The sequence below is a fragment of the Agelaius tricolor genome, unplaced genomic scaffold (assembly GCF_023055355.1).
Source record: "Agelaius tricolor isolate 1412-34295 unplaced genomic scaffold, bAgeTri1.0.p SCAF_13, whole genome shotgun sequence".
NCBI lineage: Eukaryota > Metazoa > Chordata > Aves > Passeriformes > Icteridae > Agelaius > Agelaius tricolor.
In genome coordinates, this window is record NW_027269273.1 from 16,993,385 (window position 1) to 17,018,698 (window position 25,314).

Below are 25,314 nucleotides of genomic sequence, written 5' to 3' on the forward strand. Positions count from 1 at the left end.
CCCAAGATAGCTTTTGAGGCATTACTGACAAGCAGGATATTGAGAAGATTTTATGAATTGCATCAAAAAGCAATAGGAGGAGGAACTGCATGTTTATTTGAACAAAGAGGAGGAAGAAGTGAGCCGCCTATGGAGTGCCTGGTCTTCCTGGACATTGAGACAGTGACTGCAGGAGACCTGAGGTGCAACCTTTTCTTTCCTCTCCTCAGGGATGGCAGCAGTGCTATCTGAGACTCTGCCCTCTGGGCCTTTGGCTATTAATAACTGCAGGATGCCTGTGCGAGCAGCCTTCAGGAGTCAAATTCACTGCACTTTGCATCAGCACTTTGTGCTGGGCAGAGCTTCCCTGCACCCAGGGACCCTGGGAGAGGGGGCTGCTGGACAAGCCTCCCCAGGCAGCACCCAGAGACAGGCTGGGAGGAAGCAGCCACTGCTGAGCTCTGGGGCAGGTGTGTGAGCTGGTCTGAGCCTGGCACTGCAAGCCTGAGGTGAGTTGACTGGACAGCAAAATAGTGCAGGTGGTGGAGAAGTAAAGACTGGTTTGGCTTCCAGCACCAATGACTGCTGCAAAGATCAATGCACAAAAAGACAGAGGAATTGAACAAGAAGACAGAGCTGAGGGAGAAAAGCCCTGGCTTTATGTATGACATAGTGAGGAGAATGGGGTTTGAGGCTCCAGAAGCTTCTGGGAGGGCTGAGAGAGCAGTAGTACTGTGTAACTCTGGACCCTGTCCATAGTGAGACACTGCTGTCTCTTTCCTTCTGCTAGACCAACTGCATGCAGTGGGTTTTTCAATCTTCAGTCCTGCTGGATTAGTAAAGAAGGACAGCAGAATGTGATAGACTTGTCCTCACTGCTGCTTGGGAATTAGTGTGAGGAGCACAGCTTTCCAACGCTGCTGTCCCTTTCTGCCTTGCCCCAAGAAATCCATGCTTGTGGCATATGGATGATTTCTCTGTTTTGTGAATTTTAGGACCCATCAGATGGGCCATAACCTCTCACCTCTGCTATTTCCTGGCAGCATTGCCCTTTTCCTGTCAAGCAGGGCCTGCTTCTTTTATACAGCCAAGCAGATGTCTGGCTGCTTAAAGAGAATGTGCAGTGTGTGCGTCATGGCTGCACCTGCTCACACTTGCTTTGGGAGTACCCCAGGATGGGCTCATAAATGATGTGAACTACACAGGCAGCATCTCAGTAAAAGGAAAAACTTGCAAATTTGAAAGAAAAAATAATCCAAGGGAGTATCTGCCAATGTGATTGGCACTGTTTTGCTGTGGCTGGGCTTCTTTTAACAGTTATCACAATTCCATCACATAAAATTATGTTGCAAAAGAAGTAATGGTGGAATGATACTTCAGAATACACAGGAGATAAAAACGTCTTGATCAGAAGAGTAGTATACAAACTTCCAGTTACAGCTGTTTGCTTGCTAGTTCTAAAATATAACTCATAGTTCAAAGTTTTTCAGTTCTGAAATCTTAAGCAAGTAAAGTACAAAGAATCACAAGACAGAGATGGTAGTTATTGCTGCAGCTGAAGCCAATGTATCTTTGCCCATTTTTCTTTGTATTGTATTGCATTATATTAGGTGGGGATCTGTCCCCTATATGCTGTTGTTTGGGCATGGACAGCACTGAAGCGAAGGCAAGACATTTACTCTACTTACATTATGTGTAATAACCCCTAAGAAGGACTCTCAAAAGCTGCCTGAAATGGAATTGCTGATTTTCCCTGCTTTTGCAGTTCAGATCTCGTCCTATCTGGGGACAGAGATGGGGAACACTGTATCAGAAGAAATCTCCCTCTTCTCCTCTTTCTCCCTTCAAAATGGTATCGGATAAGATCAATACATAAGATACAGATGCAAGTGACTTCAAACAAATTGGGTGAACAACTTTAACAAGTTTTCCTGTGCCTTCCTCCTCCAGCCCTTCTGTAACAAAACAGTAGCAGTCATAAAAGACAGAACTACTTGGAATTTTGTTTTGTTTTGTTTTGTTTTGTTTTGTTTTGTTTTTTCCCTTCCAGACTTGCAGTCTGGTAACTTTCTGAGTACCTACTCTAATTCTAAAAGACTGTTGAAATATCCAAACCAGAACTGCACATGATGCAAAGTGCTCCAAATAACTTGTGGACAGACCTGAAACCTTTATCCAAAAATATATATTACCATCTAATGATAACTGCATGTTGTTATAACGTTGCATCATAGAGCAAATTTTCCAAGTGACATCCTGTTACTGCAGCACAAGATAATAACAGAGTATTCTTATAGCTCATGTGGATTCTGAGAGACTGCCTTGTTGCAATTAAATTGCCTCTTTTGGATGAGTGCTATAGGGCACCTTGGCAATGCTTCTGCTGGGATCTGCTACCATATTTTGTCAGAATGCTGAGTCTCCAGAGAACCCCAGAATGGCCTGCTGATGATTTCCTATATGGGATGATACCTTCCACTAGCTCCATTATGGGGAAGGGATAGAAAAAAAACAGTGTGGGAAAGGAAGGCTGTGTATCTTTTACCTGTAGATGGCAACTAAAAGAGAGGCAAGAAATACATTTCCAGTGTTTCATTCTCCATTTCCTTGTGTGTTTAGAGCAAAGCAGAGAACCCTTTGTGGGAATGCCCCTTGCAGGGACTCCTGCTCCTCTTAAAAGGAAAAAGTCCACTAAACTCATTGGGAAGCTGACACATGAAGGTAAGATATGCAAAACTGCACATGTAAAAATTGTTTGGATTTCAACCTGAATTTCGGCCTTTAAAATCTCACACCTTGCCTAACTGAACTCTCAAAGCAAGACATGCATTGAACATACCAGGAGGCACAGCCACAAATTTTACTGAAGCCCAGCCTTCAACCACGTCACATTTTCTATCTTACAGCTGAAAAGCATTGCACACACTCAGGCCAAAAGTCAACCGAGACTGCACTCTGCAAACTTGTATTCTCCTGCAGCATTAATTTGGATGCAGATCAGTGTAAATGGACAGAAAACATGATATTTTACAGGGGTCAATATTGCAGTGCCTAGATTTATTCTACATCGTTCTCTCTCTTACAGCCTTTGTTTCATACTTGTTTTCTCTCTGTGTGAGAGAGTTTCTTTAATTCCAGCACTCATTAGCTGAACAAGATAAGATCTCTTAGTGAAGTTAATAGACCAGGAAGAATATAACCTGGAACATTTTTCTTTCTACAGAATATGTGTATATTGGGTAGGGTAACTTTCAAATAAGTATGATGTCCTTATCTTTTCTTTACTTTTGACAGCATGAGGAAGGTTTTAGAGGTTTGGAAAAGTATTCATTTGAAGCAGTGCCAAGAAATTCTGCTGCACTGACTGAGATGCTTCAGATGTGGCAGACATCCATCTAGCTCCACCCCTATGCAACTTCTCTCTGCAGATTTGCCTTGATTGCAGTCCAGAGTAAATACCAAAGATCTATACCCAAAGTGTCTTCAATGTAAAGACTTGGTGCATAGATAATGTCCTAAAATCTTAATTTAGAAGATAATTTGGGTGCTTGAAGTCACTACTGATGATAGGAAGAAACAGACAAAAGACAGACCAGAGTGCTTCCTAAAGTGTCCCACTGTATGTGTTTTGTAGCTATGCCACAAGAGGTGTCCAAGCTGAACCTGGGGAAGAAGATCAGCATCCCCAGAGATGTGATGCTAGAAGAGCTTTCTCTCCTCACCAACAAAGGATCCAAGATGTTCAAATTACGTCAGCTAAGAGTGGAGAAGTTCATTTATGAGAATAACCCTGATGCCTTCACTGACAACTCTGTGGTAAGTTGAAGATTAAGACTAAAATGCTACTCCATACACTCAGGGAAAACAGGAATGGAGTGTGCCCAAGCTCTCTTCTGTTTTAATGTGTGTGGGCAGGGGGTAGGGAGGGTCTACTAGCAAAGCAGTGAAAGAAGAAAACAAAATTACATAAATACACAAGTTTTATTTCCTTTTGGCAGCAGCATTAGTCTCCTCTGGCAAATATTTGGTATCACACATACAGAAGCATGACAAAATTCAGTACTGAGTGATGAAGGAAGGCTGCATGTTTGGCAAGTGTTCAGAACTCAGGGCAGGGCTAATTGGTTTTGTACCCATTCCATTTCTTCTTTGCATGATGGCAATGATCCATCCAACTCCAGTAGACCAGTGCTATTTTTAGTCTAGGATACTTTTATGCTTTCTGCTGGACAGAGTCCTCTGCTAGTATCTGCAAGTTCCACAAGTGAAACCTCTAACCTGACTCTGAAATATTTTCAGTTAATTTGCTAGAAGCCCAGTTTGTTTTCCCCTAAAACATTTTCCTTTCAGATATGGTATATAAATACAGACATTCATTTTCTTTTCCCTTGCATTGGTACTGTTATAACTCCTTTCTACAGCTAGTTGCAGGTGTAAAGTCTTTTGAAGACACCTAAACTTTTACAAATGAAACTCTCTATTCACATGATTATCAGAATTCAGTAAAACAAATAGAAAATGTTTAAGGATCAAATGCATTTTGATATACCACCTCATCTTCTGATGTTCTTTAAAGTTGGTTTGGTGACATTTTATCCCTTTATGGCATCTATCTTCCAGTCCAAGGAAACTCAAGGAAAACAACAAAAGTTAAGCTGAAGAAAATGTTTTGCCAAACAAAAACACACTATCTTTTAGCATTCTGATGTTTTCAAAAACAGCAATAAGAAAATATCTGCAGTTCACTTCTACAAATGCCAACATAAAAATCAGAATGTGGAAAGATGCCTAACAAAAAAAAAAAAAAAAAAAAAAAAAAAAAAAAAAAAAAAAAAAAAAAAAAAAAAATTAAACAGTAAGATTACAGATAAGGGATGACAGACCAGAGATATAACAAGCATATCCCGTAATGTTAAACTTTGGTCAGTTTCTTCACCTCTTTGTGCTTTAGGTAGTTCTTTTCTTCAGTGAATTATCTCCCAGAAAGAATGTGAGAATGAATGGTATATTGAACTTTGGACTCCACAGATGAATATCCTAGAGAAATGCATGCTGTTTTCATAAGTACTCAGCAATCTCAGAGTTCCTAAAACATACGAGGGCCAAGTTCATATGTGAGAATCTGCTGCAGTGAGAAGTGAGAAAATGACAAATTGATGGAATAATAAGGCTAGAGTCCAAAGTGACAAAAATTTGAGGGTGTCACTAAAGAATGTCCAATCAGAACAATCCAAAACAAAGAAGTTGTGACAAACTGACTCAAGACTGGACATGCACAGTCACTTCATGACTAACATTATAAATGCTGATGACAATTGCTTATCTTTTGTTAGCAGCTTTTTCCTACTTTGTTTATTAATCTGTGCCTGACTTTCACTCCATACCCCTTCTGTAGTGGATCTCTCTCTTTTGTGAGCACACATCTGCTCCCAGGATCTTTCAGCATGGCTGTTAAGATCCTATGCCATGGGGAAATGTAGTTGGGGGTTAGAAAATCCTTTAAAAAGCTAGGATTTTCTTTGTTGCTTTGCTGTAGGAGAACCATGTCATGGTCTCCAAACCAGGTGGCATTCTGCTTAAAATCCTCCATGATTAGCTTACAGGCCTTCTCTCCACATCCATGGAGAGACAACAGATAGCAAAACTGTATTGGTCAGTGCAGGAAGACTTTGGTCTGCCTACAGCCCTCGCTTGGGGTCAGTTTAGCAAGATCAAAACATAATTAATTGTTACTGGTTTTTGGCTGCTCCAGGAGCTCGCTGCTTGCACCCACTGCCTTTGCAGGTAACTGTTCTCATCACTGCTTTGCTGCAGTCAGACCATTAAGGAAAACGGAGCAATCACAGCAACTGAGCCATTGTCTCGGAGAGCTGGGTGCTCTTGAGCGGGTAAAGGCAACAGATCTGCTCTGTTATCTTCCAAACCATCAGGACAGAGCCTGACCTTAGCACCAAATAACTCTCATCAAAAGCCCTTTTGATTGCAGTGACTTTGAATAGCTTTCTTTTCTTTTCCTTTCTTGCTGCTCTATCTGCTCAAGGGCAGATGCAGAAAAGAAAGCTTAAACAAAAGATAACTGAGGAAGATAATGGCAGAGTAAGAAGTCCTACTGCTACACCCAGTTACTTCCCTCTCCCAATTAACTTCCATGTCCTTTGCGCCCCATTCCAAAGAAGTTCTTGTGGTTTTGAGGCTGTGGGACAGTGAAGGAATTTGAAGCTGGTGATGTGTTTTCTGCTTGTATATCATAGATTTCTTAACTGTCTTGTCTTAAAATATTCTCAGGACACGCTTAAGAAAGCAGGGCAAGGCATGTCTGGGATGGAGTATGGACTGTTTCTTTCCCCCAGAAGAAGTTTACTAGCATGATAATGTAATATAAAAACACACAAAGAGAAAGGATATTAAAAATAAATCCAAACCATATAAGGGGTTCCAGAATAGCCTGTGCTGTAGCCATAAACCTTCCACACAAGGGAGAAGATCTCAGCAGTCATGTGTCATTGACCCACCCTTCTGCTTCTCTCCTCCTTCTTTTCCTCCAGCCAAAAATCCACACTGGACAATCAGATCACTCTCCTTACTTGTAGCAGAGGAAACACATATACTGTGTGCACATGAATGTCAGACAGCCCCATGTAAAAGTGAAAACCTGTCACTCTCTGTCACTGCTGCAGCTCTACCCATCCAGTTAAAGGCAAATGTAGCTAAACCCCCAGTCAAAAGGACTGACCATTCCTAACATGAGTAAAATGAAATGCACCACATCCTGTAGAGCTGTTCTCAATACTGTGACTCTCTTTGCTTGCAAATATACAGTACAAGGGGAAGGTTTTAGGGAGGGGTGAGTTTGACACCAATATCCTGCCAAACAGGGAGAATTCGGGCAACATCCTCCTTGTTTTGTGCTGTGCTGGAGAAGCTGGGCTCTTCTGAGCCCTCTCTAGTAAACCAGATGTAGGATTTCTTCTCCTCACCCCAGGCTGTGCCACCCACAGGAACTGTGAGTCTCTCCATGTCTCAGAGGATATTTTCAACTTCATTGTGGAGCTGCAAGATATAATTTATTACTGACTAAAGACCACGATGAAATCCTATCTTGCTGTGTGCTCTATTACTGTATCCTCGGGCCGACTAGAGAATGAGGAAAATCACTACATTTGTTTTTTAACAGTGAAACTGAAACATGGAGTAGATTAATGAGTCACCCAAAATCAAAGATAGGGTCTCAGTCTTGTCTTTGGATCTCCTAAATCCCACTTCACTGTTCAGCAGTTAATAGATCAGCAGTTCACAGACTGCTTTCCTTCATAATGCTGAATTTGTTTGGCCTCAAATACATTTAAGATCATGTGAAACAATATTTCTTAGCCCTGCAGCCGCACTTATTATTGCCCTAACTCCTTTCAACATCCCACCTCTGCTTTTGAACCTCAGTGTAAGAGCTTGCTGTCATCAAGTGGAAACTTTTTAACACCTGACTGGCAGGCATTAATGGGAAACTGAAAACAAAGCCATAGTTATGTGTCTTGGATGTTGCCATTACTCTGTCTCTCTTCCAGTAAGAATCCTTAAATATGGTCCTTCTGCTAGTCAAAACCTGTGGCTTGATTTGGGTTACATTTAGGAGACTTTCCTTTTTCTCCTCTCCTTTTTATGTCTTATTATCAGATCTTAAAACAATTAGGAAGGTAAAATAACCAATATCTAAATAGACAATTATGAGCAGTAGTACCTCAAAAACCACACCAACCCACAACCAAAATCCCCACCTTGGTGCTTTCTCACACTCATCCACAAGTTAAAATAAATGCAGCTTCCAGTCATGGCAAAGTTTGTATGAAAACAAACTAAAATGTGTTGGCAATTTCTGCTGGACTTCAGGTCAAGAGGTCTCTTTTAAGCTGATACCAACTGTGAAACAAAATCTAAGAAATCTAAAGAATTGGATTACTGCTGTTCTGGAAAATGGCAGGAATTAGTATTCTTTTCAGTGCTGGACAAGAACTCAGAGCAGGCAGAAGTAGCAGGAAGAAAATGGAAGTGGCTATGTTACAAACCAAAAGTGATGCTTCAAAGCAGACAGTAGTACACCACCAACCTGCCTCAGAGATCTTACATGATGAATAGCCAGGCATGATACAGTGTCTGAAGGAAAGCAATGATGGAGAAATGTCATCATGCAGCTGCTTGGTTTACTACAGAGCATGCAGTGCTGGCTCTGTATGCCCCTTAATGTACTTGGATGAATGTCAGTCAAGATCAGTGGAGGTAAGGTTAAAGGGGAAATGTTAGGTATAATTTTTCTAGGAGTTCTGTTCTTCCTAGAATGTTAAACCTCTTGAACAAACATTACAGGATAATTGCAGGCTAAGATACAATTCTCAGCTTATGACCTAAGTCGACTGAGCCAGGTGAGATTGTAACTTCTTTAACAAAATGAGCCTTGCTGCACTGGAGCTGGATTGGTGCAGAAGACCTAGAGGTCCCACTATACCCAAAGCTGTGGAAGAGTGAACGTGGAGTCTGATGCATTCTTATTCAAGAAGTGACTGGAGTGGAAAAAGCAGAGTAACAGAAAAAAAGAGTCTTTTATTTTCCACAGTGCTCCAATTTGTTGCAGCAGTGTGAGAAAACTCTGGACCAAAATTCTGAAACACAATTTCTTTCATCCACAAAGAAAATGTGACAAAAATGATATAAAATATACAAATAAGATATGTCTAATTTTGGGTAGCATTAGATAAAAATTCCTGTTATTTAGATGGGTAAATTCAGGCACAGAAGCAAAAAATATTTTGTCTAAGATTACACAGCAAGTCAGAAATGGACCTGGAAATAGAAAGCAGGAGCTCAATCTACTGTGCCTCTCAGGGTAGCAAGTTTGAAAAAAAATGTAAGATGCTTCTACAGCTTCTTATTTTCACCCTTTTTAAAGAAATGAGTCATAGGTTTAAGGCTATGCAATTCCAAATGAAGGACTGAGGCCCACGCTTTGATAAAAACAGCAGGCAGTCTATGAGACTCTCCAAGTGTCTGAATTTTAAATCTTCCATCCCACCATTAAGGAGCATTTGAGTGGCTGCCACGGAGACGATGCAGTCCAGTAACTTCAGAAGTGTTAGTAACTACATAGGCATCAAACATTTGGGGAGCTCTTTAGCAGTGAGGTGGAAATAGAAACACATTTGGTGGCCTCAATCATTTTCTTTAGGGCACAGCAAGGAGCTGAAGGGGAGCACACGGTGTCTCTCCTGGGGACTGCCTGCAGTGACGTCAGGGCCTTGAGATACACAGAGATCTCAGCTCCATTAGTTGGATCATCTTTCATTATCTAGTTTTTATTAGGCACATGCTCTAGAGAATTCAGAATTTGTCCATCTAAGCACTCAGCCTGCAAGAGCAGGCGCTTGCTAGCACTAAGGACTTGAAAGACATGAGCCCAATTTGTTTAGCCAACCCAGGGGGCCCATCACATGAACTTGCAACAAGTGCTCTCCTATTAGAGTGGATTTAGGGACGCCCTGGGACTGATAATATCCACTACCTCCACCAATGCACAGACAGGAGGAGGCGTGTGATCTGTCCCCAGACCCAACAGGAGGTTGTCAGCCATCTCAATTGACATTCCTGGACTTCTCTCCTGGAACTCCCACCAACACAGTCAATCAATACTAGCAGAGAGGCTGGTTTTATGATGTGAATATGCATATATGTAAATGTTCCACATGCTGTTAGCAGTGGCCCAAGACATGCATTCTCCTCAAGTGTGAGCTCCAAAACTCTAAAATTTCACTCTAAAACTCTGACCAGAGGTGTGCTCTCTGTATTGGAGACAAAGCTGTACCTATGCAGCTTTGACTATGTTGAGACTCTTGATTGAGGCTGTCTTTCCTGAGCTCCACTGTCTTGGAAAATCTTTCAAAAAGATTATTTTCTCTTTGATTCATGTTAATTTGAGCTAGGAAAAACAATTGTGGTGACCAAAACTGAAGTAAATTATATTTTTGTTTTAGCAGGTGAGTAAACTGGGGTGTTGCATGGAAAATATCTTTCCTATCTGAATGGAGTTGCCTGCTTTTAGCAGATCAGATGTTTTCTCAGCAGGCCCATGAAGAATAGCTTAAGGCAAATCAAACTAATTTAATTTGCAGCTAAATAAGATTTAGGAATGGCTTTCCTGATACAGACCTTCTGTTCCAGAGAAACTTCATTCCTACTTAGTGATAATACTGCCATTTAAAATAACACCAGATGACAATGATGCCCCTCCCTAGTCACATCAAATACTGCTGTGAGCAGAAACACAAGTCCATTTTACTGCAGCTCATGTTATGCTGATGCTTTGGGACTTTTTTTCTCTTGCAGGAGAGGCATGTAAGTAACTACAGGAAAGGAGAAATAAGCCCATAATTCTCAGAAAGGGCACACAGCATGGGTGAAACTAGAAGGAAAACAGATGCAAATTTAGTTTTGAAGGTAGTGAGCAAACCAGTAGAAGCATTACCCTTGCATATATATTAACATTTTGAAAATAACCTCATTCTGACCCCTAACCCTCAAAATACCCTTTTTCACTTTGCCTTTTTACAGCTACATAGCTGCCACGCATAATGGAGCAGATTGCCCAGTTAGCTCCTGTGCACAGCTTAATGCTCGCAATCCTCTCCCCTCTCAGTGCTTCCTGACATTCACGGGAACATTATCTCCTGTGTTCCTAAAAAGGGAATTCCCTGCAGCTAGGAGAAGGACAGACAGTCCCTAAAGGCCCTGGGGGAACCAGCTCTGCCACTTCAGCCTGCAGCTGGCTGCCTGCCGGGGTTGCAGCCTGGTGACCTGCTGTGAAACCCTGGACACTGTTGTGGGAGACACAGGGAGCAGAGGGTTAGCTAATTCTGCCTTGAGCCTTGTGGGGTTTTCACTTCTCGACTATTTTTAGCTGACTGAACAGCTGGCCTTGGAAGCCTGTTTACAGCCTGGAAAGCTTCTTTTTGCTAAACTGTGCTAGGTGTAAGAGCCCTGAGAAAGCCTAAACCCTTTGAGAGCCATCACTGAGGCTGCCTGAGATTAATTTACACAGGTAGAATAGCAGTATGAGGAACCACAGATTCATTCAGTGTCATTAATATGTATTTGTTGCATCTTTGTGCATCGAATAGCCAATCTCCTAGTCCAACAGGAAAGACTATATGTGATATATAACCCAGGTTACTTGCATTATATAGCTGTGTGGGCTGTACTGCACAAGAGATATTTTTAAAGTCTGATAGGAGTCTAGTTTTGATGTCACTCATGACCAATATGTGAAACATTTTTCTAAACATACTATATCAGTTTCTATTCCACACAAGCATTTATGAAAGTTTCTGTGTGCAAAGACAGGATATTGTGCCAAAATGTACACCACAAGGTCAATAAATCCTGCATGGATTGTTTGCTCTTTTACTACATACTGCAGAGATTGTGCCTTCTAGCCTGACCAAGGAAGAGTGAATGGTCTGCAAAATAAGACCAACCTAATTTTATTGATGGATACAATTTTCTTTCTTTCTTAGCCTGTTGCTGGTTAGATTTGGTTTGCTAATTCACATACTGCTACAAACAAAATTCTTCCTTTTTGTCATTTCCCTCTTGTGGTCTCCAGAAAGTATTTTCTGTTTTCCCAGGCTGCTATTTCTTCAGTTTTTCTCAAGATGTAAATACTCCTCCCCAAGCAGACCTTCATATAGATCTTCAATGGTATTATATATACGGGAAACAGGCAAAAGGGCAGATATCTTCCTGACTTTTGTGTTGTCACAGAGACCCTGCTGTTCTGGTGACCCGTAACACTTAATTCCCACACTGTAATTGAGCTGGGGTTATGTTAACTTTGACATGAAAACACTTTCTTGCCAGGCTTGCTTTCCCACAGGTTAGCCAATGTTATCTCTGTTTGGACTTCTACCGCTCTGGCAAAAGCTAAATTTCCTTTCACCTCCTCCTCTATTTCACAGTCATCATTGGTGGGGACAACACCACCCTGATCACATAAAATGACTATGAGGCGAGTGTGCTTCCATTGCCACTTCTGCTGTTCCACAGCTGCTGCTATTCTGAATAAAGGGAATAACTCACATGAAGTTCTGCCACTGGCTTTGTAACAGAGACACAGAACTGGTCAGATCACAGAGACTCAGGAGTTCATATTCTGGGACCCAACCCCAAATAAGACTCAGGAGTTCACATTCTGGGACCCAGCCCTACAAACACGAATACACCATGTCCTGTAGCAGAGATTCAAGCACGCTCTTTTCTCCTCCCCTAGGATCACTTCCAGAAGTTCATCCCGCCAGGAGGGAGCTATGGGGAAGATGCTCACGGCTATGCCCACGGGCGGATGGTGGGAGGATCGGCAGCCGGGCAGCACGGCTCCAGCACGCAGCAGCAGCCCGGGGCCCCTCCCAGGCCTGCAAGCAGAGCAGGCGCCAGAGATGGTGAAGGGGAGCATGCCGGGAAGTCCTCTGGAAGTGCTGGAGAAGGAGGCGATGGTACTGACAAAGGCAAGTATCTCTCTGCAAAAATAAGAAACTAAACCTATCAGACCAGATGCCAAGCCTACTCTTAAGGAAAAGCAAATTAATCTAACTCCTGGATTCTTCCAAACAAAGCTCCAGTGTAAAGTCTAGAAGAGTTGAACTGCTTTTAGGTTGATGGTTTTGTTTGTATTCTTCTGTGTTGCTCAACCACAGGCAGGAGGTAGAAATACCTTGCTTGGCTGGACCACAGAAATTACAGGAAACTTATCTGCTGAGCTCCTAAGGCTGGTAGAGCAGTAGGCCAGTACAGCTATGCCATGTCAGTGTGGCACCACCTTTCAAGGCTTTCACACTGACCACTGCTGGAGACACTGGTATTAACTCTTTAGATCAGTAGTCTGATCTGAGTATCAGACTTGAATATCTGAGCCCTGATTTCAAATCAAAGCTTCTACCTAAAAAAAAGAACACTTTTTTGATAATCTTCAGAAAGGAGCAGCAATATTTCTAAAAGTTATCTGGTAACCACCACTGGGCCACTGAGGCAATATCTTTATGAGTAAAAATAGTTTTAATTCAATTTAGTCTTTGCCTGATTTATCCTCTGTTTAGTTTGGCCAGAAATCTCTAGAAACAAATACCTAGTATGAGAGTCAGCAGATGTAATCATCACTTTAACAGTCCCTATAGATTTAAAAAAAAAAAATCAAATTTGCTTGGGAACCAGGAATAACTGCCTTGAGTAACCAAATGGATTTGTAATTGTAAAATCTTGTAAAATCCAAGTATTTTCATTTACATTCTGGAATAATGTGCATATTATATCGAAATCAGCTTTTACATTTCCTGTGAAAAAGCAATCTGTAGAGACTCATAGTTTTCTTACAGGAGACTTTTCTTCATTGTTATCGTGTGTGCAGGGAGAAGGAGGATTAATATCATCCTATAGCTTTCACTGCAGAGACAGATCCCAGCTGCTTTTGTTTCAACTCTAGCAATCAATTTGCTGGTAAACTGCTTAGTTTAAATACTTCACACAAAAAAGAGGGGAGTAGTTGTTTTTTAGGGCTTTTTTTAAATTAAAAAAAGATTCTTGTAAATGTCTGCAATTCTTTGAAAGCAGGGAACCCCAGGACTTGGCATGGTTTGCAATAAGCAAGACAGACAAAGGAGATAAAGAAGAAAGATTCAGATAATAGTGTTCATTCTTTGCCACTTACTTCATAAGGATTTGTTTTCTACACAAAATGTAGCACCAAGAAAACACCAGAATGTCTCTCTCCACTAATCTGTTATTCTCATCTGCCCTAATCAAGCTAAGCAGATATCATTGCTCAGGGGTTTTAAGGTTTATGAAGGATGAAAATATTATAAGTGTGCTACATATCAGTACAAAACTTATGTTCTTACTAGTGAGGTGGTATTATACACAGCTAGGGAAGGGAAGGGGAGGAAAGGGAAGGGAAATGCAGAATGGAAATCCCTTGTCTAAACTCATTTGCTTAATGGAGCAGCTAGAAACTAATCTAAAATTTCTAGCAATCAAGTGTCTGACTTTACAACAAAGTTCAGCTTTAGTCACTGATAGGATTTTAACTTAAAGTGAGATACCACATAATATTTGCAAACTGCTTTTAGCCATCCTGAGGTGATTGAGATAGACTTATCTCTAACATCCCAGTTCAGAAGGGGAAAAATGTGAGTATCTGTTCATATAATTACAAAGAAAATGCCATGTCATGTCTGCTATGATCTGAAAGAAAATAAAGAAAAGTAAATGAAGAAATTGTTTGCATCTTTCCTCATATGAAGCTTCCCTCCTATTAGTGGAAGAGATGATGAGGTGAGGACTTCGGTTCTTTCTATATGAGTAAAAAGAAGAATGAAAAATTCCAAATACATACTTTAATGCAAATTCCTGGATGAGTGGCTCTTAGACTGTGGTACTATCTGCTTTTGTGGATAAGAACAGAAGTGGTGTATGATCATCTTTTCAAAACAGAAATCTAACCATAAAAGCTTGTATTGATGTAGAAGTTACAGAATATGGAAACAAAGCTGGTGCTTCAACTTCAGTAGCAGGACATAGTAGCACAATGCAGTTAAGAGTGCCATCTAACTAGACTGCTTTACCTTCCTCTGTTTACAGATGGGAAGTCAGGAGGCAAAAAAGTTACTATATTTAAAACTTATATTTCCCCTTGGGAACGAGCGATGGGTATCAGCCCTGAGGACAAAAGCCAGTTCTCCACGGACTTACTGTCATACAGCCCCAAACCTGATTTCCCCCACTACAAGTCTTTTAACCGGTAAGTCCTCTTAGATATTCAATGCAGTTTATTTAGCAAGAGAAAACACAATAATGCTGATCATAGCCCTCCTGTAAATAAGTTTTAGCTGCACTTCATTTTGCTTAGCACAGTCTCCAGTGGATGAAATGTTTGGAAGACTACAAAGACAAAATACATTACGACCTAGAGATTTTAATTCAGATTATGCACAGAAAACCAATGCAGTTGGATAAGAGGACTTTAATCTTATTTGCCTCTCTTTCTCTCCCCATTTGACCAGGAGATGTAACTTGCCACTGTTTTTTACTGCAACCCTTCGAAGTTCAAGAGGTCATGAAAAATACTTATGATCAGCAGCCATAGATTTCACAGCACTTCATATACAAATCAGGCTGTTTCTGCTGTTTATGATAAGCATTGAAAGTTTTACAAATATTTCTAGGACAGCAACAATTTTGCCACCCACCTCCATAGCCTCAGGTCATCAGTACCAAGAACAAACCCACATCCCGCTCATTTCTGCAATAATGCAGCCTCTGCCTGCTACATGTACAGAAAACTAACAGGTGTGAAAGGTGTATGGTTTGATGGAGATTGATGCAACAAGGGTGAAGGAAGTGCACAGCAGCATATGTATGTGTTTACATAACTTTTAGTACATGGGCAATGGATACATCTATGTTCTCATGAAGGATTTCTTGGCCAACTGCAAGAGTAGCACAATTTAGAATCTTGATAACTTTGACTATTTATTTTATAAATTCTGTTGTTTACCTGTGCTCTGTTTGCTAACTCCATGTGTTCCCCTATGCCAGGACTGCCATGCCTTATGGGGGTTTTGAAAAAGCAGCCAAACGGATGACCTTCAAAGTGCCTCAGTTTGATATCTGCCCTTTGCTCCCAGAATCTCTCATGATATATAATCAAAATTTCAGCAAAAGACCCTCCTTCAACAGAACCCCAATACCTTGGATGCCTTCAGGAGACTTCTCAGAGTACCAGACTACGGTCAATGTGCCAATGAGTGGTGAAACAGAAGAGTTGTAAATCCCCACTGCCAAGACCTTCCCTTTTTTTCTCAGCCCTTTCTATATGCAAGTTGATAGTAAGGAGGAAAAGTGCAACTCTTGCTCTGTCAGCTCTTTCTTTCTTTTGCCTGTAGCCAAGACAAGTCCCAAGCAGGTTCTAAACTTCTCTTCACTGTACTGCTAATCTAAATCAGACACAGTTTGAGGAAAAGGAGCTTTTTATTCACCAGCACATAAGAGGCCAAGACTAAGGAAGTGTTTTTGTGTTTAGCAATGCTGCATGCTGCCTGTCTGATTGATAATAAACCTGTTTTGTCATGTGTTAACAAAAAATAAAACACCAAGATGAAAAACAGCTTTTGTGTTTTCTCTTTAAAAAGTGCTGCTGAAAGAATTTGGCGATTAGTGAATTGAAACAAAAGTTTCAATCTCACAATGAGACTATTATCCTGGGAGGAAAGATCAAGGACTTGCAGGGATGGTCATAGATTTATATACATCCAGGTAGCTTGGAAAAATACTGCCAAAGTGATGGGGAAGGATGATGACTTTGAGAGGAAATTAGAACAACATCAGAAATGAAATAGCAAGTCAGCCTGTCAGCAAAACAAACAGCTTAAAGTATTTCACTGTCAGCTAAGATCCCCCAGTTGTCCAGAGTATAAACAAGGTGACAGCTTAAGCAGTTTTTTGGTTCTTTTTTTTCTCTTCTTTTTTTTTACAGCGAACATAAAGTTAATAGGTTGGGAAGCAACAGAGGCACACCCAAGTAAGATGGCTAACCCATGGTGACAGAGCAAGAAAACAAATGCTTTAATAACAACAGAGCTAATTTCACACCTACCACAGTGCATTACTTATTCAAATACACACCATGAAAGTCTATTCCATTTCTTGCAGCAGTTTCAGCAATGCCACACAAATAGGAAGAAAGGCAGGCACTGTGGAAAACCACTAAAGAATTCCTGCTTGGAGACTGGTTTGGAATTCTGTTCTGGTACCTCAACATTTCCTCCTGTAAGCAGGGCTGAACAGTTTATTCTTGGGGACAGCTTCCAGTGAAGTACTTTTAATTTAGGAGCTTTTCCTCCTTGAGGAAAACCACTTGAGTTCTACTGTATCACAGGAAAAAAGACTGAATAAAATAGGTCCTTAAACACACAGAGACAGGTAAGGAAGACATGCAGAAATAGCACAGTGCTCTCTGGTGGTGTAGTCTCAAAGCTCCCAGGTACGAGGAAAGCAGCATGACCTTGCAGGTAGCTAAAGGGCTGGGCATGTACCCAAAGCTCTGTCTGGTTCACAATATACAGTTGGATAAGGGGTTTTGTCAACACACTCCATTAATACAAACCCTAAATGGACACAGACATTGCAATGTCCTTGGAATTAGTACTGCATCACTGAAATGTATTAACAATATTCCTATGATTCATACTTGTAAGCTGTTTCATCAGTTTTGGTACATTTGCTTAATAAGGCACATAGCTCTTCTTTTGCAGTGCACTTGCAATCTCAAATCCTGTCAAGCAGGATTTATGTGCTTTTGTTTCTAGTACAAAATGAGAAATACAACACTACATGTTGTAGAACAGTTCAGACAACTATTGTCTTGTTGTTTACACAGCCTAAATTACATGCTAGTTTAGTCATCATGCAAAGTAACATTACAAGTGAGAGAAAAACCAGTAATTCAGATTCTGTTTCAAAAATAATTACTTTGAGTAAGGCTTTCAGCTACTGTTAATCAGGGTAGAACTTTGTCCATAATGATCAAATATTTAAAAGGAAGTAAGAAACAGCCTCCTGTTCTTTGTTTTCCTTGGGCTCTGATGTAGACTCAGAGCAATTGTCTATGTCAGAGAATTGTTTATATTGGGAATTAGAGGATTTTATTAGATTTAATTACAGTGGATTTTCTTTCACATAGTAGAAGCTACAGAACAAAAAGAACATCAGAACATCATCATAGTTAGATAAAGCTACAGAACATCATCATAGTTATAGATAAAAGAACAAATTATTGAGTTCATCTTCTTGAAAAGGCTACAGTTCCCTTATATAGGATATACTGGATATTAAGCTTATATTCCATGGAACAACAGCTGAAAATGCATTTAATAGGGTGGGGCTCACCCTTGAAAAATGGATTGCATAGAATTTTATGACATTCAGATCTTTCATTCAAAACAAAATGCTCTCACATTTTTAGTTATTTACACTGTCATTTCTAATAATATTATTTTACAGTTTCCAAGTTTTGAAATGTTTCTCTCATGAAGACAAATTCTATCATAAAGAATCCAAGCTATGTTAAAAATGCATTTAAAAATAGTGGCCACATTTTAAAAAAGCATTTAAAAAAATCTCAATCATATTATCCAGAAATATGGTCTCAGATGTTTTAAAACTTTGCCTGAAGTTATAGCTGATTGCATAAATATTCGACAGGCAGTAGCACAGTTAACATGATTTTCTGTGTTGTGCAGAAAAGTTTCCATTTGACTGCAATGTATTCCCTAATCAAAGGGAACAGTTTGACAGATCATTGACAGATCACTTAGAAAAGATGGCTTTGGCATCAGACTTATTCTCTCTGAAATAAGATCTGGGAGAGTTTCAGGCTGTTAAAAGAATATGTGCTTTGCCTTTTTGACTTTTTTTTTTAATCATACTGTGAATATATAAAATGTATTCATTTTTCTTAGTACAGCATGGCAGGCACCAGACAGCCTATGGTATTTCTGTTATGGAGCGAGTACTTCCCTCCATGGGAAGTACAGTTTTGTGGTACAAGGCTTGAACATTCACTGCACTGAGGTTTTTTTCCCCTTAACTAGCTTGTCTGCAAGTATGTGTTCTCTTCCACAGAAGGCTGCTACAAGTGTGATCATCTGGAAAACGTCCTCCTTCCAAGGGACTGCCCCCTGGCACAGCAATGCTGCCGACATCGCTCTGGGAATTTACAGGGGCCACTGCTGCACACGCAAGAGTCTCTCTAGATTCAGTGTCACAAGTTTTCAAGCCATCCTACTGGCTCAGAGCACATTGAGACATTTATATGCAATCTCATCTATGGCCAAATTGCAGGTTATAAACTAATTTAGACAAGTTGCCTATTCTGTCTTGCAGATGTGCCTGACCAGGGCCACAGATAACCAAGAAGAACTTGCAGGCAGACACAGGAGCAAGATTACACAGATTTGATGGAACTCTAAAAGTTTTGTGAATTGAGAGTATGCGGAATTTGAAACATTCTTAATTAAAATAATTATAATAATATATCTACCAGTAAAAGTCTCTTCAGCTAATGTAGTTAAGTAGCAGTGCCTTTATGTTCTTGCTCTCTAAGTATTTAGCACACAGTAGGTGTTATCTCTCTGATGATCATCTTCTGCTTGCAGTACAACCTACATGAAGCTTTAAGGAGTGCAAGTACTTGCTCAGATATATTTTGTGTTAATTAAGACACGCAGTAAAGGGAAGAGAACTACATAAACAACCCTGAAGCAGTGCTTTTAAAATGCAATCTAAACTTCAGTCAGCTTAATAAACAAATTCTCAAATATAAACTATTACTTTGATTTTCAATTATACTTTTTAGAAACATTATTTACATCAAAACTTTTAATGCATATTGTCCAACTATTTTTAAGAAAACCTGCAGGGTTCTTTTTTGTGTGTTTATTTTGATCTTTTGATGAACAATAAAAGAAACACAAAATGTTTTGTACAAAGAGTTTTAATTCTAAAAGTTTGTTTTTCATTTAAACAAAACATCATCTGAAATACTGTCGGAGAGAACTGATACAAATAAATTTGCAGACTACCCTTTAAAAAAATTGGAGCAGAAGAAGTTAGGTATAGCTCAAGCCAGAATGAAAACAAACATTTGCCTTTCAAAAATCCAGTGAACAAATAAATGCACAAGATGAGATTAATTTATGGTTATAAGTTCTTCAGGTGCCAAATCAAAATAGTTATTCTTCTTGGTTCTTGTAACAGGGCTTACTGGGAACAAATATTTTCTAGACATTCAGACAGAGACAGTGTAATTGTACTACAGAAGGCTGACAAAGGTCTCAACTCTTCCCAGGCTCAGACATCATTGTTTAACTCCAGGTTCCTGCATTTGCAGCTAGGGAGAAGAAAGGCATACAAGGAGGACACAAAGAGCAGTGAAAAAGCTGGCCACTAAGCAATGCTGCACTCCTGCTCCAAAACATCCCTCTACACAAAAGGGTAAACAAGGACTCTGTGGACTTTGTGTTCTTACTGGGAGAAGTTCCTGCTTGAAGCAACAATCCCATAGTACATTGTTCACTGCAGGGAAAACAAAGTGGTCCCTGGAAGGAGGGACAAACAAACGAGCAACTTTCTGCTGGCCTGCCTAAGGACACGCTATGGGCTCTGTGGCACAGGACCCCCCCTGCTCACAGATGCTACACAAATTCAATTACACTGAGGAGTGCTTCAGTCAAACCCCACAGTGCTGGCTCAGACATGCAATTAGTTCCATAGTCTATTACAAAAACAGCCATACTTTTATGGGCCTGAAGCTAGCACATATTCAGGGCTTCATTATATCTACTCTCTCTCTAACTGTTCCTCTTAATTATCTTTGGTCCCTAAGAGAGGCTTGAGGCCTTCCTCATTTGCTCTTTTTTCCACTATGGTTGGTTAGATTCCCAAAGCAAAAGACTGAAATGGGATGGGAAGACACAAGTAAACAAATATTCTCCCAAATGCACAAACTTATTCTTAGTGGTGTTAGAAATGCCATATTAACAGCAGCATGAACACTATTGCAGACGTATATTCACAGACTCTATGCTTTGTTTGCTGTAAGCAGAACAAACAACAGTCCCAGACCCCCAGGCACACTCTGTGCATCTGGAACACCACTACCAGGATACCTGAATTATCAGAAGCTGCAAATTCTGGCATACATCTTTTAGATACAGAACACTATGCATCAACTCACTTCTCTTATGTAAAAATGGACTCAGCAATTAAATAGAAAGAACTTCCCGTACACTTACAGAGGTGGTGGCACTTCTCTAAGATTTGTTACAAAAGCTGTATCTCTCAGATGCTGGGAACACTGGAAATAAAAGAGCAGAAAAGAAAATGTATTAACCCTCATGGCTTCATATTTCTGTCTGAGTAATTACTATTGTTGTTTATCCATGTGGCACTGAGGTACCAACTGGTCATGGAAATGGTGGTCGCCGCAGTTATCCTCAGATTATCTCTACATACATGGTCCTGAATTCATAGGGAAACACCTATTTATTTCAGTGGGCTTGAAAAGTGTTTCTTGGGTATCACCAAGAGAACTATTACACCAGAGTTAATATCACCATCAGTCTGCACTGGTGACAGGAAAATCAGAGATTCCAATGTACAGTTGACACAGTTCAGGGAATACGAGATTTATAATAATTTCACATATTGCCTAGAATTCAGAAAATCACACTACAAATTTCTAAAATATCTTACTCAATTTTCCCTCATCCTGAGATGGTCTAATTCACACCTGAAGTATGCACGGTGTTGAACACCCCACATCTCGGCTCTAGCCTGTCAGCCAACTCAGCTCACATGAACTACAAGCAAACTTTTACTGGACACGAACGTGTCTGTTTCCTCCAGCCATTTCACGGCAGCGAGCACTGCCCAAGTTTTGCAGCTGTGGGCAACCCCGAGGTGTTTCCCGGCCGGCAGAGCCGTGCCCCGGCAGGCAGAGCCGCGCCCCTGCAGCAGCAGCGCCGCCGCCCCGCCCCGCGCTCCCTCAGCCCTCTCGCCAGAGGAGGCGCCCGCCGCCGGCGCAGCCCGCGGCTCTCGCGGGAAGATGGCGGCTCTCGCGAGAGGCGGGCGGCGCGGCTGCCCGTAGCTATGGCAGCGGGGGATGAGCGCGCCCGGCGGGACCCGCGCGCGGGGACAGGTGGGGACTGAAGCCGCTGCCGGAGTGCGGGGTATTCCTCTCCTCTCCTCCCGTCCCGTCCCGTCCCGTCCCGTCCCCTCAGGAGGAACCGCGGCCAGACCCAGCTGTTCACTTGCTGCTCGACCGTGCGCCCGGAGCCTCGCCGGTGGCGACCCCCGCCCTGCGCTGTGGCGCAGCCCCCGCCCGCTTCGGTCGGGCCGCAGCGGGGTCCGTGCGGGACTCGGCCGGGCCCCAGTCTCGGCCCGACCTCCGGCGGGGCTGGGCGTGAAAGGCCCCTCTGCCCTGCACGCCCGCAGAAGAGAGAAGGAGTAGCAGGTACGAGAAAAAGAGAATGCTAGAGGCTAAAAAGGTATTTTATTAGCGGGGGTCTTTGAAATAATAAGGGATGTTGTATTATCTTGGTTAATAACCGAGGCGTGATCGCTGCCGTCAAAAGTTAAACTTGCATGGGAGCTGCTGTTGGTTAGCAGAACCTCCTCAGTATTTAATTGACTGTGTTGGTCTAAGGTAGTTAAAACCATGTGCTTTTTCCACCCCTCTTTTAAAAGAAAGCAGAAGCTCTTTGCTTTGCCAGAGTCGGAGTTCTCTTAAAATCTTTCTTTGAGTAGAAAGATTATAAGTGGACATTCATGAGGATTACAGCCATAAATAGAAACCATAACAATATACACCCTCTGCTTTCAAAAAGTTGCAGGCACAATGGCTTTCTGGTCTTTCAGCTACGTGAACTTCTTGTGGTTATTGTAATGGCTGATCGTGTGTTAAAAAAATTCAAAAAGCTTTTCAGATTTCAGAACAAATTCTGAAGGTTTTAATCATGGAAAAAAGATGTGTATGAAGAGGGAGGGAAAATAGCTGTGTATTTCTCATGCAGCCTGAAAGAAAGACGTGTGTACCGAAAAAAAAATTATCTAAGCTTGGGCTACTTTTCAGACTCGAAAAAAAATCTCCAACGGAAAGATTTTGTGCTGCAATATACTTGACACTGAGTAGCAGATTTGGAAAACAGCAGCAGCATAGGTAGTCTTGTGTTTGCTTCAAGAGTGAGGGAAAGTACTGCTGTGCTGAGAACTCAACTGGTGAGGTAACACGACTTGAATATGACAGCTTTTAAAAATAATTAAAATAATGTATTGTGGGCTGAAAAATATTTGTCAGCCTGTTGAAATCTGTTCTCATTTAGGAAGTGATAGGAATAGTAACAGTTAAATTAGATAGGATAGTCTGTAAGTTCTATTCCATCACCTAATCAAAACTATATCTAATCAAGCATGCTGCATATCATTTAGACTGGATTAAATAGAAGCTTTATTTTTTGCTTGTTTGTTTCCTTCTCACCTGGTAATGTCACCTATGAAGTCTTTATGTTCTTGGGGTGCAGTGAGGAGTAAGGGTGTGCCAGATTTGTCTGGTGCATTTACAAATTTGCATTTATAAATTTACAGTTATCCCAGAGAATTTAGATGTTTTGTAAAACATTTCAGTTCATTTCTTTCAGGCATTGCAGGTAAGAAATATGCCAGTTCTTCTCTCAATTCTGGGTTAAGTGTCTATTTTGAGACTGTAGTCACAAGTTTGTTAAAAAGGATAATGGGAATTTAAATCCTTCTCTGTCTAGTCTTGGAGATGTTATTAGGGATTAAGCCTTCTTAGGCGAGTTTTCATGGACAGTACATAGAAGAGAAAGTGTGTTTATTTCCCAGTTTGTGGAGCTTCAAAAAGTTTGTTACCTTGAGAGGCTCATTGACTTTGAGGACTCTATTAACATATCTCTGTAAAAAACAGTTGTGCCTGTCCAGAATCCCTTTTGGTTCAACTGTGTAAATTGCAACAGATGATATAAAAAAAAATGAGGTAAGAGGATGAAAGAATAATAAAATGTCACAGCTATTGTTTGTTTTTGTTTTTCTTTTTTTTAATCTGCTTACCTAACTTCAGAACCAACAAAACTGTTTTATAATTGACATACCTGTTGATACCTGTAGAGCTTATTAGTATTTTCATTTTTTCTCATGCAGCCTTCTGAATACCTTACACATCCTTCAGTTTTCTAACATATGTTCCACAGAAATTTATTCAAACTGTTTTAATTTGTTCTCTGAAATACTTCTTGTTTGCTTTTAAATTTCTTTATTTTCTGTCAGTGGTGGCTACAGGCACAATTCCAAAACCTTTTTATATTCTGTCACTGAAGGTCATTCTCTAGAAAAGATATGCAGTGCTTGATGGCAGAGAGGAACAGCATGAAATTTTATTACTGACTGTCAAAGAATTTGGATTGGCTTGCTTGGATCCCTCTATTGGTCCTGTTAATTGCAAGTTAAGTAATAGGCAATCCATAGTCTTTAGGATTTTGCCTTCTTCCCTTCAACTGTAGGCAGCCCCATTGCCTAGGCTTATGCTCTGTGTGTGAGACTGCTGGGAGGAGCCATCTCCTGGTGTAGGCTGGACATTTTCTGAGACAAACGACACAGTGTAGTCAGTCTTATTGTGTCTCTTGACATACAATTTAGTGTGCAGTTAATTTCTTCTCTTTTTCTGTTATGTCACTTGATGCATGGGGTTTCTTCTTCTGGGACAGGGGAAGGTTGGGTTTGGATGCATGTCACCAGCCACTGTCTATGGGACACTGTGGGTCTAATGTTTGGCCAGACTAGGATATGGCTGGGCTGTGCTACTCTGGTTTTATAGCAATAGGCTGTATACAGCTCAGTTACTCAGCTTGCAGAACCTATGTACAGTCATTCAGCTGCCAAGTTAACCTGTTGGGCCTTTCCTACAGTTACAGTAAGTGTTTTATATCTGGAGTTATTGAAAAAGGAAGGAAAAACTGCAGTTTATCAGCACCTTAGTAAAAACCAAGGAACCTGCAAGAGGCTCTTACTTTTTTGATACTTCCCAAGATTTGTGAGTTGTATGTATTCCGTTGTAGTCTCAAATATTAGGAGTAATGTTTCATGTTCATAGAGTGTAAAACTTTGAGTAGATTTTGTTGTCTAGCGCCGTAAGTTTGTGATGTAAAGGTGATCTTAAAGGCACTGTATTAAAAGTTGGTATGTCTGTTCAGTCCTGTAGCAGTGATTGCTTAGTAAAATGGAGGACTGTGGTACCTGCTGAGTGTTTCTTGTGATTGCTCCCAAGCTAGTAAAAGGCAAAGGAATGGGCTGGATGTGGTTTTGAGGCTTAAGACCATTTTTGTTCAAATTATGAAAGCATGTGGAAAATTATATACTGTTATGACATTATCTGTGCTTTTTCTGTCTAACATGATTTTGAAGAAATACTGTAAAAATATGGCTTCTTTAGTATTATTCATGATAACTTGTAAATAAATCCATTTCTGAATTAAAGCTTCAAGTAATAGAATACATTGTTGCTGTTACAAGTGGTGTTTAAACATTTTGACTACAAAGACATCATAACAACATGGAAACTAAATTTGGTATTCTTTTTATAGAGTACTGTAACCATTTTCTTCAAAATTTTCAACCTTAAGAAACACACCTTTGAACAACGTATATGAGGGGATCTTTAAGCAGGACTGTGAAGTT

General features: G+C 40.7%; 2 protein-coding genes across 8 annotated transcripts in view; both read left to right on the forward strand.

The window, feature by feature from the left end:
- Positions 1-2,624: 2,624 nt before the first annotated feature.
- MYOZ1 (myozenin 1) lies at positions 2,625-15,835 on the forward strand. The gene is made up of 5 exons (XM_071438343.1): positions 2,625-2,700; positions 3,614-3,795; positions 12,287-12,521; positions 14,647-14,806; positions 15,604-15,835. Exons 1-5 carry the CDS (start codon positions 2,625-2,627, stop codon positions 15,833-15,835), a joined length of 885 nt encoding a protein of 294 aa, XP_071294444.1.
- A 5,835-nt stretch (positions 15,836-21,670) lies between these two features.
- The window catches only part of USP54 (ubiquitin specific peptidase 54), a 91,840-nt gene continuing 88,196 nt past the window's right edge, over positions 21,671-25,314 (forward strand). For 3 of the 7 annotated variants that reach the window (XR_011681057.1, XM_071438912.1, XM_071438914.1), the window contains exon 1: positions 21,673-22,078. The gene's annotated coding sequence lies outside the window, so the exon portion shown is untranslated. Of the gene's footprint in view, positions 22,079-25,314 lie in introns of all 7 variants that reach the window. The other 4 variants (XR_011681056.1, XM_071438908.1, XM_071438915.1 and 1 more) reach the window with 3 other exon arrangements.